General features: G+C 29.7%; 2 protein-coding genes across 4 annotated transcripts; one reads left to right on the top strand and one right to left on the bottom strand.

The window, feature by feature from the left end:
* Nucleotides 1-1517: 1517 nt before the first annotated feature.
* Nucleotides 1518-7626, bottom strand: LOC135963662 (ankyrin repeat and SAM domain-containing protein 1A). Of its 2 annotated transcripts, XM_065515604.1 has the most exons (10): nucleotides 7445-7626; nucleotides 7063-7338; nucleotides 5798-6579; nucleotides 5573-5729; nucleotides 4276-4472; nucleotides 3983-4205; nucleotides 3013-3778; nucleotides 2105-2341; nucleotides 1885-2016; nucleotides 1518-1814 (listed from the first exon to the last, which is right to left on the bottom strand). In XM_065515604.1, the coding sequence occupies exons 2-10, from the start codon at nucleotides 7155-7157 to the stop codon at nucleotides 1647-1649; spliced, it is 2757 nt and encodes a 918-aa protein (XP_065371676.1). In that variant the 5' UTR covers nucleotides 7158-7338; nucleotides 7445-7626; the 3' UTR covers nucleotides 1518-1646. The 2 variants fall into 2 exon arrangements, with proteins under 2 accessions (XP_065371676.1, XP_065371677.1); XM_065515605.1 differs by lacking the exons at nucleotides 3983-4205; nucleotides 4276-4472 and having other exon boundaries at nucleotides 7445-7619.
* A 287-nt stretch (nucleotides 7627-7913) lies between these two features.
* On the top strand, nucleotides 7914-11587 carry Mink (Mitotic spindle and nuclear protein). Of its 2 annotated transcripts, XM_065515603.1 has the most exons (6): nucleotides 7914-8038; nucleotides 8098-8766; nucleotides 8827-9873; nucleotides 9935-10018; nucleotides 10089-10289; nucleotides 10634-11587. In XM_065515603.1, exons 1-6 carry the CDS (start codon nucleotides 8017-8019, stop codon nucleotides 11239-11241), a joined length of 2631 nt encoding a protein of 876 aa, XP_065371675.1. In that variant the 5' UTR covers nucleotides 7914-8016; the 3' UTR covers nucleotides 11242-11587. The 2 variants fall into 2 exon arrangements, with proteins under 2 accessions (XP_065371675.1, XP_065371674.1); XM_065515602.1 differs by having other exon boundaries at nucleotides 8098-9873.
* The last annotated feature ends 1534 nt before the right edge of the window (nucleotides 11588-13121 follow it).

Raw genomic sequence — 13121 nt, 5'->3', positions numbered from 1 at the left:
TTTTTTTTCTTAATTTAGTTCATATAATTCTCGGTGTCAAGTTTCAATGTTGTACGATCACTCCTTATATTTTTTGCACAAAAATGTATGATGTATGTTTGAATTTTTTGGTTGTTACGCCCTTTTGCATTTCAGATGACAATATGTAGGTATAAGTTGAAAGCTATTTTGAAGCAATTTTCAATACAATGCTTTTTAAACATTAGCGGTATTCACAATGTAGAGTACTTGGCCTGGTAATGTTGTAAAAGAGCACAATATCAAAAAAAAAAAAACAAAATACACTAGAAATTTAAATGTTTGTTAAATAGCTTTTCTGCTTTTTTAACTAGGCCAAATACTGTACATTGTGAGTACCGCTATTGTTATTTACAAAATTATTATCAATATAAAATAATAAATTACAAAATTTTAATTGTTTTTATTATTTTTGTTCAAAAAAGTACATAAAGAATTATCCCTGTGTCAAAAAACATTAATTTTAACGTTTTTATTATTTAAGACCTCAAAATTTTTCATTTCCATAACTGAAGGCGTATTTAACCAGGTAGCGTAACGCCAGCTGACTGTTTTTTGCTCTACTCATGTTTACCTTCTGAAATGTAAAAAACTTGTTTACAATTTTTTTTAAATTTGTTATATTTAAAAAATTATGTTTTTGTCACATATTTTAAAGTGCCAAAAAAAACTATTTAATTTTAAAAAGTGTGTTTTTGTGAATTTTGTTTTTGGCAGTTTAGAAGGTAAAAATGACTGTTGTTCTTGTATGTTGTAATTGTTGTAGTTCGCTGCCACCAGGTTAATACATCTTGCCATAACTCAGTTTAATACATGATACTGCTATTAATAATTTAAAACTGAAATTAACTTTACCATTAAAATATCGTTACCGAAATAACAGCAAATAATTCAAATTATCATTACCTTTTAAACCGGTAGCCAGTTAATACATACCTAGATTTCAATGTTACATTAGTGTAATACAAATTACCATTACTTTTATACGACAAAATTGTATGATTTGCATGATTGAAAAATCTTCTTAAAAATTGTGTACATAAATATTTATGTTTATTAAAAAAAATGTTATTTGGTACATTGATTGCAATAAGGCACTAATTATTAACAAATTTGTTTAAATGTGATAATTAAAAAAAAACAATACAATTGAATCATATACAGTTGTACATTGCGATGTCTCTATATAGTGATATATATATATATTAGGCCTGGTCGATTTGTATGGAGGATCAAAAAGTAAAAATTCTAAGAAAGTTTCCTCAAGAAACCATAGGTCTAAAATCAAATCCTATCTTGCGCATTTCGTGTTTTATCCAATAAAAAAGTTTATATTGAAATATCATTGGATAAAAGACGAAATGCGCAAGATAGGATTTGATTTTACATATATCATGGGATTTCATAAATGATTTTTGTGACGTATTATTTGCACGTAATATTTTTATGAGACTGCATGTAAAGAAACCGTAAATTCAAAAAAATGGCATCAAGACTAGTATTATTAAATAAATGTTATAATAAATATGGGAATTTTCGGGTTACAATAAATATCATAATATTAGATGAATTTTCTTCATTCTAATTTTGTTTAATAAATGTGTAATTTTTTTAGAATTTTTAGTATTTTAAATATTATCCACAACATCGATATAGCTTAAGCGTTTCTCTTTGTTCGAACCTTGGTGTATGGAAGACTGTGATGTTTGTAAGGAATCATCCTGACTAATCAGGGATAATTGATACGCTACTTCAAATGCTTGACCCAATGTTAAAATTATTTCTGTGGCCAAATTCTGAAAATTTATTAAAGAAAACTTATTAAAGATTTCGAATCAACTTTTAGGCTTATCTTGTAAAAAATACCACATCATCCACCATAAAGACATGACAATAGTGTATATCATTCTCTCTTGTTATATAAGCAAAATATCGCAAATCATCAGTGTCCTGGCTAACACAATTGATATTTTCAATATCATGAACGCATATTGTACTCTGAAATAAAAAATTATTGTATATTTTATAGTTTTATATATCAACACTTATTTTATCGATATAGTAAATCCATAAAATTAAATCTTACCTTATTTTCCATTTCTATAAATCGTACTCCGGCATGTGACATTGCTATGCCCACTTCTAAACGCGTCTGTTGATTGGTTGCTTTTAAAATACGAGTCGAACTATTTATATCTTTAATTAAACCATTTTCTTCATTATCATCTTGAGGTGAAGGCGTTTCTTCGCGTTTCAATTTTTGTATTGATTTTCTGGTCGATGCTGTACCGTGTAATTCCCTGATGACAGTTGAACCCAAATACTGAAAAAATGAATGAAATTATTTCACAAAAATGTTCTTTTATTTCGGAAGAAAAGATATATTCCATCCCAGTACTACACCATTTCCAATTAAATTTCAGAAGTTTCTAATTGAAATTCAGAAATTTCCAATTAAATGTCAGAAATTTCTAATTATATTTCAGAAATTTCCAATTGAATTTCAGAAATTTTCAATTATATATCAGAATTTTCAAACTGTTTTTCAGAATATTTCAATTATATTTTTTCGAAAGTTTCCATTGTATTTCAGAAATTTCTACTTGTATTTCCGAAATATACATTTGAATTTCAGAATTTTCTATTTGTATTTCAGAATTTTTAATTAATACTTAATTTATTACATATTTATACTTGAAAATTTTCTAATTGTATTTCAGAATTTTCCAATTGTTTTTTTAAAAACTTCAATTTGTATTTCAGAATTTTCTATTTGTATTTCAGAAATTTTAATTTTTTAATTAGAAAATTCAGAATATAATTGGAAATTTCCGAAATACAAATGGAATTTTTTTGAAATACGTATGTATGTATATGTAATTAGAAATTTCTGAAATTCAATCTGAAATTTCTGAAATACAATTATAAACTTCTGAAATACAATTGGCAATGGTGTAGTAAGAATGCTTATATTTATATCCAAGTTGTACTTACAAATACATTATATATGACATATCCATAGATCAATGTGTTGGCTGAGTGACACCAGTTGGGATTTGAATTTTGTTCCTGGGTAATCGAACCCAGCAACAACTCAGCAGGTTTTCGAATTGTCAACGTTTTTTTGCGTAAAGTATTCGTTAAAGCATTGTGTTCGACAAGATCTTCCAATTTGGTATCTTTTGCTGCCATTTCGTTGCCTATACTCTCAAATATCGTATTTATTTCTTCCCAAGCTTTGGAGACATCAATCTCGTATTCGTCTTCCGAAGTAGGCGTTTTAATTGTAACATTACGTTTCGCAGGTATTGGCTTAACCGATCTTACTAAGCTCGGAGATCTCAAACCACTAGGAATATCTTCTATTGCTGAGGAATTTCGTAAATCTAATGACGATGTATTTGCCAGGTTTAAAGAAGAGCCTTTAAACAATCCTGCAAACGGCACATCGCCAACGAATTCTTCTACACATTCTGATACACGAGAACTGGTTAGGGAGTCAAATTGTTCGTCTTGAGGTTCCGTTTGATCTTCCCATATGAACGACTTTAGACCATCATAAAATTGTGAATCTTGCTGTTGCAATAGTAATGATTTCCGTTTTAAAGTCCTTTCGGCTGGCTTGACTAATTCAAATATAGTAGATTCAGCTTCGGATGCTGATGGTGGTGGGCAATCGGGTGTTGGAGAATGTTCGTTTCCATTATGCTTGTGATTGTTGTTATTGTTATCGAAACTACCCGATGTTAAAGAAATTGTTCTGCAACAAATATTAGTTTAGCATTTGTCCATAGATTAAATTATATAATAGTAGTTGCTTTGTTCCAATACTAACAGGATTTGCAATAAAGCATTCTCAAAAGTTCAATAAAATGTATTGTTTTTCTGACTAAAATTTGCAAATCTGACTAGCACTGCAACAGAGCTAACGATTTGCAATAGTGCTTGTGAATATGAAACTTACTCATTATCATGATACTCATGCTTATTGTGTGCATTAATTATATTAATATTTGCATAATCACCATATTCCATACATGTTCTAGGACTAGCTAATGGCTGTGGTGTTGCTACCGGTGTACGAGGTGTTCGCGGTGTAGAACATGTACTCGAATTTGGCATTGTCATTTCCACATACTCATCTACACATCGATATAGTGTAGACTTGAGCGGAGTCTGATTTTGTACTATTTTCAGAATTGAAAAAATATTTCATTTTCATCGCACAAAAAATAAATTTATCTCAAAAATACATACATTCATTTATGCTGGAAAACTTTGGAAATTGTTTGTCAATGCCACCTAATCGTCTATGTAGTAAATGAGACTTATAGACCGATTTATATTCAGGTGTTTGTTCTTGTTTTGTACTTAAATCACTATTCGATTTTGTCCATTTTATTGGTTCCATAGGCGTATAACGCTCTGTGGAATTGTTATAACGGTCTAAAGAGCTTTTCAAAGTAAATTTATAATTTTATAATATGCATGCTTTTAATTTATTTCTCTCTAAATGTCAAACTGGTTCATGTTATCATGGACCAGTTTTTAAGCTTGTACAAAATAATTAGACACATATAAAGCGTATTTTAATTTTTAATAAAATATTTTTTAATTAAAACGGACAATGATCATTATATGTATTAAAGGAAAGTTTTTAAGAAGATTTAACACAGAACGTAAATATTAAAGCAAAAATGTTAATGAACAAATATAAAAAGCACATTTTAGATTTTTAAAACCTTAAAGTAGTTTTCATAAAAAGACAAAAAATTTTTTTTTTTTAAACAGAATTCAAAAAAGAGAAGAGAAAAACATGACAATTATTGTATCATGAGAAAAACTATTTTTTAAAAAATAATTATTGTCTTTTCGTAAACTTTATGCAATAGTTTTTCCTAATACATACATATGTTATTAAAGTCCAAAAAATTTAATGGTATACAATTTGAATTAAAAAATTTTAAATATTTCATTGAGATTCAAAATACACACAAAAATGTTTAAACAAATTCTTATTTAAATGACTTTGATGATCTAATTGATAGTTAAACTGATTATTGTCAGTTCAATTATCAGCTATAAATAAACAATAGTTTACGAGAATAATGCAGTAAATATAAAAACACATACAAAATTATAAATAAAATGCAAAATGTTTTCTTTTGTGATAACTAAATTAATTGTTATGTATTTAAAGTAAATAATACATATATATATTGTGTATGTATAAATAATAAATGTCAAATGATGGTTAGTATTTTTACAATAATAATGAGATCACAACAAAGTTTATTTTAGTTTACACACGTTAAAATTATCACAGCTTAAAAATGAAATAATCGTGTAATTGTTATACAAATAGATTATAAATGATACCCAATGTACTAAATAAAAATGAAAATATCGCATTTTGTTTAAAGATGTACATAACACTGATGTTTATGAATGTTTCTCTTGTGGTAAAAATGGATGCGGGATGTAGTGTGCACAAAAAATAATGAAACAAACACACAATTTTTACAGAATACATCTGTGTATATACAAATCTTACTTTATTGTCAACGATCGCTGGTGTTGATGCTCTATATCGGAAGTTTGATTAATTTCCAATTCCTGACTAGTGGATATTGTTGTATGATTGTCATTAACATCTTTTATAGGGCGAAAATGATTTTTATTTATCATGCTACTATTTGTTTGCCAAAAATCTGAAAATAAATACATAGGAAATTTATTTGTATATTATTTGTGTATTAAATAGATTTCTAAAACTTACCATTAATGATGGTAAGAATTTCATAGGTGACATTTGTTGGATAGTCTTTTAATATATCCAATGCAGTCTTGCCATTTCCATCCACAGCATAGAGATCTATACCGGCACTTAGTAGGGTACACACTACATTCTTCTTACCACACAAGGCTGCTTCATGTAATGCCGAACCGGCATTTGTCGAAATGTTAACATCCACTCCAGCAGCCAATAATGTTTTCACTACTTCATTGTGACCATTTCGAGCGGCTAAATGCAGACATGATTGAGTAAAAATGTGTTTTGTGGGCGTTATTTTATACGGAGGTGAGCGACCATTTTCCACAGCCACAAGATCGTCGTAGACACGATAGGGTTCGATTAATTCGGGATGTTTACTAATGAGGGTCTGCACTACTTCCAACCGTCCAAATTGTGCTGCTAAGTCTAGAGGAGTTTGAAAACTATTATTGCGTATTGTAGGATCAGCACCACGAGACAAGAGTGCTGATACAACAGAATTGTGACCATGTTGTGCTGCACAATGAAGGGCAGTTTCATTTTCTATAGTCTGTGCATCAAGATTCCCAGTGCCTCGTATCATTAGTATTAAATTGACAATGTGTTCATTTCCTGCCCACGCAGCCAAATAGAGAGGTGAAGAACCTCTAATATCAAGAATCTCGTGGGCAGCATGATGGGCGAGTAGAACCTTAACAATTTCGTAGTGTCCATTTAGACAGGCATGATGTAGTGCGGTATATCCGTTAACATCTTGCCAGTTGATGCTGGGACTGCGTCTGAAACTAATATATTTTAAGTTTTAGTAAATTGAATTAGAAAACAATTATATACAAATATTTAATGTTGTCCCAAAAAGTACCAGGAATTAAACAGACTTATACTAATTAAAACAACTTAGTCATATCGAAACCATAATTTTAATAAATCGAATTAGAAAAGAATTAGAAATATTTAATTTTGTTCCAAAGTTTACCGGGAATACATCTTGGGCACTAAATAAAATAATTTAAAGACGTCTCGAAACTTTAAACATTCTTTTATGAAATTAAACATTAGTCACTATTCTTGTAATGGAAATGGTTACAAGCTATTTTTAGCCTTAATTATAAAAAGTGGGGTAATGCAATTTATAATTTAACTCAAAATTTGTTTAAGCTCTACAGGGTGGGGCTTTAACCCAGAATCTTAGAAAAACTAAACTTTCCAATATTTTAACATAGTTCTACTTTGCAAAAAAAAAAAACAAACACTAATTTACTACTTACCTCGACAGTGGGCCTCCCTTGTGTTGAAGAATTTTGCTAACTATTGCTGTGTTACCATTTCTAGCGGCCTCCAGTAGATCTTGACATTTGCCCATTATTCATTAAGTTCTTATTTTCAATGTTGTGCTGTATCGAATAAAAAATTCTTATAAGTCAGCACTAAATAAATTGGATCATCCGCATTCTTATAATATTGAATGAAATAATATAGTCAGCTGTTTCAACGTCTTGTGCCCCTATAAGGTCCACAACCAATAAGTAGCAATACGCAGAAAACTAAATTTCGAACAATAAGAAACAGAAAAAATTATAAAATTCTTTATTGGATACATTCTTAAACATAAAATTTACTGATTATCTAGATTTTGTTTACACAACCTACACAAATTCAAGGTCTTTCTCTCCAGTACTATATGGCATCAATGTCAAAATTTCTGTTTATTAAAAGATTAACGTCACTTCAAAATAATTAGGAAAAATCACGTTCATTCACTAAACAAAATTGTAAAATTTCAATTATAAATCAACAACACATTAAACAATTTATACCAAATTATGGAGCAAATTACATACTAATAACATTATTATTTACTTTTTGTTTTTAATTAAAAACACGTTGCTGTGTCTTATAATTTTATTTTTAATTAATGTTAATTTCTTTGTTTTTTTTTTGTTAAATAAGTGCTGCCACTAAAAACAATATATTATAACTGTCAGCTTTTGCTTACGTTATATTTTTCCTTTTCCAAACACTTCCCAAAAATGCTGCCAAATTTTATTATGACAAGCTTGGTTTCGCTGCCATTTTTAAAATTAACGACAAACTATAATTCTACAACAAAACAGCAGGACGCGTTCTTAATCTAATATATATTATAAAGGAATTTTTGTAAAATATATAAATTTCTTGGTGATTGTGTTTTATAAAAAAAATAATAAAAGCTCATCCGAAAAATGGAGTCTGTGGAAAATAGTGGTAATATAAATAAAATAAAGGTCATTGTAAAAATAATAAATAAAATATTTAATATTTAGAAGTAAAAAAGTCAAGGCGTTCAAAAAAAGTAAAAAATTTGGAAGAAGAGGTGGAACTAATTTTCTCTCAAGATGAAGGAGATGAGATTACTAACGAGAATATGGAGGAGATATTGTTAAAAACACCTTCCCGACGTGATAAAGCTAAATGTCCAGACACTCCAACAGCCTCGCAAACTGTACTTCAAGAAATGCTTCAAACTCCTCGCAGAAGTTGCCGCAAGAGCATTAGACCTACACAGGAATATGATGACATTATAAATAAATCATGTACACGTTCAACAAAAAAACATTTGCTAATCACAGAAGAGACAATAGAGGAAGATGTAAAAAACCAGGACTGTGAAATTATACAGTCTAAATGGACCCCCGCTAAGGTGGGCAGAGTGTCTCAAAAGCGTAGTCGTAAATCCCGTCGTACTGACAAGAGTAAAAAGAAGGAAGATAAACAAACTAAGGAGCTAGAAGAAGAAACAATAATAGTTGATGAGCCTGAGGAAGTTAAAGTTTTTGAACCTATTTTAGTAGAGGTCACACATGAAAATCTAGATCAAGTGGATCCAAATGAGCTTGCAGAGGACGAAATTGAACATAAAGACAAATTTGAGGAAATTGAAAACATTACAAAACAGATAAAAATAAAAATTGATTCTAATGCTTCCGAAAATGGTAATTTAGATAAACAACAATTTGATAATAAAATAGTAAAAGAAGTTCCCACCCTTACAGTGGAGGTCGTAAATAAAAATCATAATCAAACAAATGAAAACAAAGAGTTTCTGGAGAATAGAACTGAACATATCGAAAAAGTTGATGAAATTGAAGAAAATAATGAACAGATTAAAGATTCAACCGAAATTAATATTTCCAAATCTGATAATCGAGATCAGCAAGTATTAGATAATGAAATCGATGATAATGATGCATTCGGAAATCATGATGAGTCAATACAGTTAGTGCAAGAGGACAGTGAAGACTGTAAAGAGTTTGAACAAAAATCAGAACAGGAAGAAATTTGCATCGTATATGAAAGCAATATAAGCAACAACGAACTTAATGTTGAAAGCGAAGATCATGTTTTATCGCTAAACTCTCAAAAGACCACAAAAAAAGAATTGGGAGACTCTTTTGGCTGCTATTTAAAATCAAAACAGATGAACATCTCTGATTTAGGATTGAATCTCCTAAAATTTGAGGGAGAGGAAAAAGATGTGTTGGAAGTTGATAATCAAATAATGCCATGTGATGATGTTGAAGAAATGCCTTCTCTTATAGTTTGTGATGAAGATGATCAGGAAGATGAGGGTAAGAAAAGCAATAAATTAAATGAAACGTTTGAAGCTGATGATTTCGCAAAAACTGTTGAGGGTGTTACTCAAAATTCAGATAAACCATCTGAAGAAATTATGGAAACATTACAAATGTCAGATGATGATGTCGAAACACCTAGAAAACGTCCTCGAGTTGCTTTATCAGACACATCTGATCGTAATCAAAACATTTTGTCCACCCTTAAGGTATCAGCCGTAAAAGTAAATCCGAAAGAAATTGTTTTACGTGGAATACGTAAACGCTCCTTATCGGTTTGTATCAATGGTAATGAACAAAAGGGTCAGAAAATGTTAGCTGGTCCTCTAGCCAAAGCTAAACAAGATCGCATGGTTAGTTTTTATAGTCCGGCCAATCAACAAACTATTATCGATGATTTGGACATGATGATAGCAAAAAGTTTGAAGAAACAAAGGCTACAAGAAAATCAAAATACTTTATGTAAATGTAAGTACACATAATAAAATTTTAATCAGAATAAAATGTAATATATATATATATTTTCCAGTTGTCACGACACGACGTAAACGTTCGATATCATTGGATGAATCCATAATGTCTACTTCACAAATTTCGAAATTACCTCGACCCGGTAAGAGTTTGATTTTTATGTAATTTACATTTTTGTATACATACTAAATATAAACATATTTAAATTTTAGTTCTTGGCCAAAGTGTATCCATAAAAAGTAAACCCCAAACTTCGACTTCTTCATCCAAACCATTATCTCGCACAAAATTACCAAATTTCGCTGCCATACATCAGAAACAATTTAAAAAGATGGAAAATTTGGTTGAACATGTCAGCCGTAAAGAAGAACGCTCAAAGAAATTAATTAATTCAGCAACAAAATTAAAGCCAGGTAAGATATTTGTTTGTTTTGTTGTGTTTATTTAAAACTAGGAAAGTTTATACAAATTTTTTTATGATGATACCACGCGATAAGGATTGTTTTTTTTTATTTATTCATTATCAAGTACTGCTTAATCTTCTTTCTTATGTCCTACTCTACCTGATGGGGAGCGTTTGATGGGCTTGTGTTGGTGTTTGTAATGCCTTTAATTATTTGTTCAATATCTAACTTCTCGTAATCAAATCGTGTCATCCTTCCTTTATTCAAATAAATTCACCGTGTCTTAACAAATTTCAATTAATCAAAATGTTTTCACTAATTGGTTTGTTTTTCTAATTATATTTTTCCAACAGTTTCAGCTCAAAAAAATGTTTCTATAATGAAAAATAGCAACAATATCACAAATGAAAAACCAAAGGCTCTCAAGAAAATCGATTTAGGGGCCACTTCACAAATGAATAAATCTCTATTGAATACCACATCAACGGCAGCTCTAAATAGAACACAAGATGGGTTGTCTGTATCGAAAGTACTAAATTTGCCTGACCCAAGATTAGCTAAAATTACTAAACCTATAAAATCTGGCTCAATTTCCCACCGACCACCACAACAAACGCCAATTAGAAATTATTTAAAAACTTCACAAACAACAAATATTGCAAAACCAAAGGTGAACGCTAAAGCAGGACCGTCGAAGCCAACATTTAATCTCTCAACTTCGCTATTGGTGAAGCCAACAACATCTTCAACGAGCTTTGTGGATCGGTCCAATACATCTCACATGAGCAGTGAGGATAAGATGGCTTCACGTTTACAACGTCATATGGATTTGTTTAAAGGTCGTGTTCCGTCAACGAGAGCTGGCGTAGCGTCGCGTAAGAATGAAGTCATACTAAAAGGGGTGAGATCAAATCGACGTTTTGAATTACAAATGCAACACCGCAAAAATTTGGAACAATAAATCTATTTTAGTCTCTGCTGATATATTTTATTTACTACTATAATTTATATTTTAAGTTATTTTTTTGTTGGCTTTTAATGGTTCAGTTTATTTTAATTTTATTTGCATAGATCTAGATCGCTTAGATTTGGTCAGTTCACAACAGATGTGTGTCGGTTTAATTATACTATACAACACAGTTAGTGGGCCCAAATTGTATTCGTTTATTTCGAAATTTGTATTACTTGAATTTTTTATACATTAGGACAGATCGTTTAGTGTAATATATGTGTTTTAAAATTCGTGAATGTAATTATATTATTTTTATATGTTTATTTAATAAAACCCCTCCATTTAAAAATGTAAACCTTTACCTAATAAGTTTTATTTGCAACTACCATAGCATAACCAGGTGAGCTTCGCTACCCCAATCGTAGTGAAATATGTAAAAAACTTTAGAGGATTATATAAAAATAAATGCAGGACCGTCTATCGAGAGTGGAATTAATTCCGTATTTCGCTTCTTCACAAAAAGTAAAACAAAAATTTCTTACGGAATTAAACCACTTTCAGTTTTCGATGTGGAATTTATATCTTTGTAATTATTTGTTTTTCTAAAATTTTTAATCATTTTATGTACCAAAAACATCACTTATGTTTTAATATAAAAAACTCTGTCGAATTAAAATCAGAAATGCAGAATTATTAAATATTTTTGGAATTAGTAAATTACAAAACGAACTCGATCGGAATAAAAACTACGGAATTGAATACTAAGATGATGGAATCAGACTTTTTTTTATATTTTTTGTCCTGCTTAAGTTTTTCAAATCCCGCAATTTTCACTTATTTTGAAAATTGGTCCGCTTCCACGCATATAATGGGTGGTATTATTGATTCCTTAGCGGAAAGAAATATCGATCGATATGCAAATTGCAATTATTCATTTCTGCGGTATAAATTTTCCGCGAAGTAAATTTAACATCCCTGGGGGGTTATTATGTAACTCCTTTCGAAAAGAAATTCGTTCGAATTTGTATACTTTATACATAGTACTTCGAAAGTGTTTCGATTCGAATCGAATTACATAATAACCCCCCTGTTTTAATTAATTACGAGTTGATTTTGTGTCAGTTGATGGTGAAAAAAGGCACTTCAAGACAAGTTTATAATTTGAAAAGTAAAACAAAGGATTTTTTTGGTGTTTTAGTCAAATATATGTGAAATATTAAGTTAGTGGAATTTCTCTGTACGTCCTCCTCATTTTCCAGTTAAGAGCTGTTTATTCTTTGAGAGTTTCTTTTTTACACTGGTTTTGTAATCTGTCCATACCTTCAATACAAGAGCAAGTTATACTCACATAAACAAAATGTTAAAAATAAAACTGGGTAAGCTTTCTCCAACTGCCGCACAGTGGGTTCGATGGTACCCAAAGTGATGGTACAAAAGCGATAAATCATTGAATCAAATTTGAAATTAAAGCATACTTAATGTGCTATTAAAAAATTCAAATTATAAATTTATTGTATGTATTTATATTATTATATTAAATTGTATAAATTTAAATTTTTTTTTCAAAAATGTCACAAAAGAGAATTTATAATTTTTTTGTAATGAATAATTATAAATTGAAAAAAAAAAATTTTAACCCCTAAGTGCATTATTGTTTTTTTTGAAAAAAAGACCTTAGTTCACAATATATGCTGTAACTTTGGAATCAAAAGCGATAAATCTATCTTCTATATAAATAAAAATCAAATGTCGTTCGTTGGTAATTGCCGATTTTGAATTTTTTTTTTTAAATGTTGGTCATAGTCCAACTTAGGTTTTTACGGAATGAAAAATTGACCACGCCCACTTTTTCAATTTGTCTAAAATCGGAAAACAGCTACACCGATTTG

The sequence above is a fragment of the Calliphora vicina genome, chromosome 1, assembly GCF_958450345.1.
Source record: "Calliphora vicina chromosome 1, idCalVici1.1, whole genome shotgun sequence".
NCBI classification, from domain to species: domain Eukaryota; kingdom Metazoa; phylum Arthropoda; class Insecta; order Diptera; family Calliphoridae; genus Calliphora; species Calliphora vicina.
The sequence above is the reverse complement of the archived record's forward strand: the minus strand, read 5'-3'. Positions and strand labels throughout refer to the sequence as shown.

Excerpts from the sequence above, each read along its gene's own strand:
- LOC135963662 (XM_065515604.1), bottom strand. The coding sequence starts at position 7,157 with ATGGGCAAATGTCAAGATCTACTGGAGGCCGCTAGAAATGGTAACACA. Across the intron at positions 2,017-2,104 it reads TTATAGAAATGGAAAATAAG|AGTACAATATGCGTTCATGA; the intron begins GTAAGATTTAAT and ends TTTTTATTTCAG. Across the intron at positions 1,815-1,884 it reads TCTTTATGGTGGATGATGTG|AATTTGGCCACAGAAATAAT; the intron begins GTATTTTTTACA and ends ATAAATTTTCAG.
- Mink (XM_065515602.1), top strand. The coding sequence starts at position 8,017 with ATGGAGTCTGTGGAAAATAGTG. Across the intron at positions 8,039-8,097 it reads GGAGTCTGTGGAAAATAGTG|AAGTAAAAAAGTCAAGGCGT; the intron begins GTAATATAAATA and ends TTTAATATTTAG. Across the intron at positions 10,290-10,633 it reads AGCAACAAAATTAAAGCCAG|TTTCAGCTCAAAAAAATGTT; the intron begins GTAAGATATTTG and ends TTTTTCCAACAG.